At 42.7% G+C, this 2,616-nt stretch overlaps 1 protein-coding gene across 1 annotated transcript in view; it reads left to right on the top strand.

Moving 5' to 3' along the window:
- The window catches only part of NAMPT (nicotinamide phosphoribosyltransferase), a 40,984-nt gene that overhangs the window by 30,221 nt on the left and 8,147 nt on the right, over window positions 1-2,616 (top strand). The window contains exons 7-8 of the mRNA XM_018568627.1: window positions 606-831; window positions 951-1,070. Of these exons, the coding sequence (XP_018424129.1) occupies window positions 606-831; window positions 951-1,070 (346 nt within the window). The remainder of the gene's footprint in view (window positions 1-605; window positions 832-950; window positions 1,071-2,616) is intronic.

Here is a 2,616-nt window from a genome sequence, read left to right as displayed (position 1 = left end):
TCCCTCAAAACCAATTGTTAAAGGAGAACTATGGGGTCAGTGCTTTTCCCCATAGTTCTCTTCAGGGTCATGGGAGGACATAAACTAACGTCCTCCCGTAACCCAAAGCTCAGTATACCGCAAGATACAGCTCACGGTATACTGAGACAGCCGGGACAGATCCCGACAATACTGTCAAGATCCACCCAGCTGCATGATTGACAGCTGGCTCTGCCTATCTAGAGGCAGAGCCAGCTGTACCCTCCCCCGTCCGTTCCTCCAGTCGGCGCTCGAGGATCGGGGAGGGGGGAATCCCTGCAGGGGGCGGTGAGTGACGGTCACTGCTCTCTGCAGGGACAGGATTGAGAAGTGAGCGAGCGCCGGTATGTGTTCGCTCACTTCCCGATCTATTGAGCCGACGTGTGACCGTTTCACTGCCACACTTCAGCTCGAACTATGAGGATGAGTGAAAATCACTCACCTCATAGTTCTCCTTTAAGCCTGATTGGTTGCTGTGGGAACTCTTCTCTGTGGGAAACTATTTTTTATTTTGTTTTCAGCCTATGATATTCTGTAAATGATGGAACTTCGATTTACGTTTTTGGTCTTCTGTTCCGATCTTTCAGTACAATCACAGCCTGGGGTAAAGACCATGAGACGGACGCGTTTAGGCATATTGTGACCCAGTTTTCCTCAGTACCTGTTTCAGTGGTTAGTGACAGTTACGACATTTACAATGCATGTGAGAAAATCTGGGGAGAAGATTTGAGAAGTTTGATTGAATCAAGAAGCGCAGATGCTCCATTAATAATTCGGCCCGATTCAGGAAATCCTCTGGACACTGTTTTAAAGGTAAAACAATAAATCTTTGCTCCTCTGCCTATTTGCTAGAAGCTAAATAAATAATATTTTATGAATCTGTTGTATGTTGATTTTTATGTTTTTTTTTTTTTTTAATTTGTGATTTACAGGTTTTGGATATTTTAGGAAGGAAATTCCCTCTAGAAGAAAACTCAAGAGGTTACAAGGTCTTGCCTCCTTATATTCGTGTAATCCAGGGAGACGGCGTGGATATAAACACTCTACAAGAGGCAAGTTCTCTGTTCTTGTAGATCCTTGCTTTAACAAATGATCGTTTTATTGGTTATACCGTATTCTTGTAAATGCAAGTAATGTGGTTCTAAATGTGGAATGTTGGGCTTTGACTTTAAAGAAGTCCAGGATTTTTTTTTTTTATATTAACCAATGCAGTGGGGCTACCCTTGCACTGTAAGGGTTAGATGCTTGTTTGTGTCTAGGTTTTAAAAAAAAAGTTATACTCGCCTGAAGCTCCAAGCTGGCTTTTTCTTAGACTGTTTCTTGGAATGTCTCTCCCCTCCCTCTGCATCGGTCTAAGGTCTTGTAAATCATAAACATCTATACAGTGTGTATAGACGCGAGGAAGCTTAGGAAGATTACAATGCTACAGGAAGGGAAAGACAGGCTGGAGGGAGTGCTGCAACAGCTGGCTGGCTCAGAGCTTCGGGGGAGTATATATTTTGTTATTTTAACACCTAGACACAAATTAGTGCTTAACCCTTGCAGTGCTGGCTTAGCCCCAGTGCATAGGTTAATAATAAAAAATAAAAAAAAATCCTGCAGTCCATCTAGTGCATAATACTATAACGTTCCTGCATAGTACTCCATGATCAGTATTATTGGTCACACTTACCGTGGCAACCAGCAGGTATATCCTATTTAATCACTTGATGACCAGGGCGTTGAACCCCCTTCCTGGCCAGGCCATTTTTCAGTATTCACCGCTGCAGTACTTTGAGATTTATTCTGCCATGCAACGCTGTACTGAAACTGAATTTTATGCCATTTTTGGGGGGGGACACATTTGGCTTTCCTATGGTGGTATTTAATTACCACTGGGGTTTTAAGTTTTTACCATAGAATGAAAACCTTTACCCACAATTTTGGAAAACCTTTTTTTCACTACCTTATGAAACATTTATATTTACACAAAAATTTTTGGTAAAATATAAAAGATGGGGTCACGTCGGGTGCAGCCTTCTTGCTCCTGGAGGAGTGGGAAGCTAGTGCCATCTAGGGCTGTGCGATTAGTGGGGGAGGCAGATTTCTCTGGGTCATCCCTGTAGATTTGTGGCAGTCGACGTGCAGGCAGGAGGGAGTTATGTGTTGGAGCAGGTTTGTATACAATGGTGGCAGGCTGAATTACAGCAGACAGGTGCAGGTCTGACTTGTTGCACTCCAGCAAATCAGTCGATGTAGAAAATGGATCACTGTACTCCTGGCTTCAGTAAAACTTCCTTTGCTTAAGATGGCAGCAGCAATTCAGCTGTTTTATGTCTTAGGCTGATACTTTCACTAAGGGAAAAACTCGCCAGAGTTGTATCCCTGATTCTTAAATAAAGGAAATTTTGATGAAGTCTGGCCGGCAGTGACCCATTGTCTATGTTGATTTGTTATATTTCTATTGTATTTAACAGTATCATATGGTCCCAAAACTTTTCAGTCAGGGTAAACATTGCTCTGTTTCTTTGCTGGTGGTATTTCAACCACGTATTTTGTCCAGAGAAGGCAACCTTGGCCCTTCACCTGTTCTGGAAATAAGTTGCATGATATTAATGA

The sequence above is a fragment of the Nanorana parkeri genome, unplaced genomic scaffold (assembly GCF_000935625.1).
Source record: "Nanorana parkeri isolate BGI_ZX_2015 unplaced genomic scaffold, ASM93562v1 scaffold1221, whole genome shotgun sequence".
Lineage (NCBI taxonomy): Eukaryota > Metazoa > Chordata > Amphibia > Anura > Dicroglossidae > Nanorana > Nanorana parkeri.
This window is presented reverse-complemented; position numbering and strand designations above follow the sequence as displayed.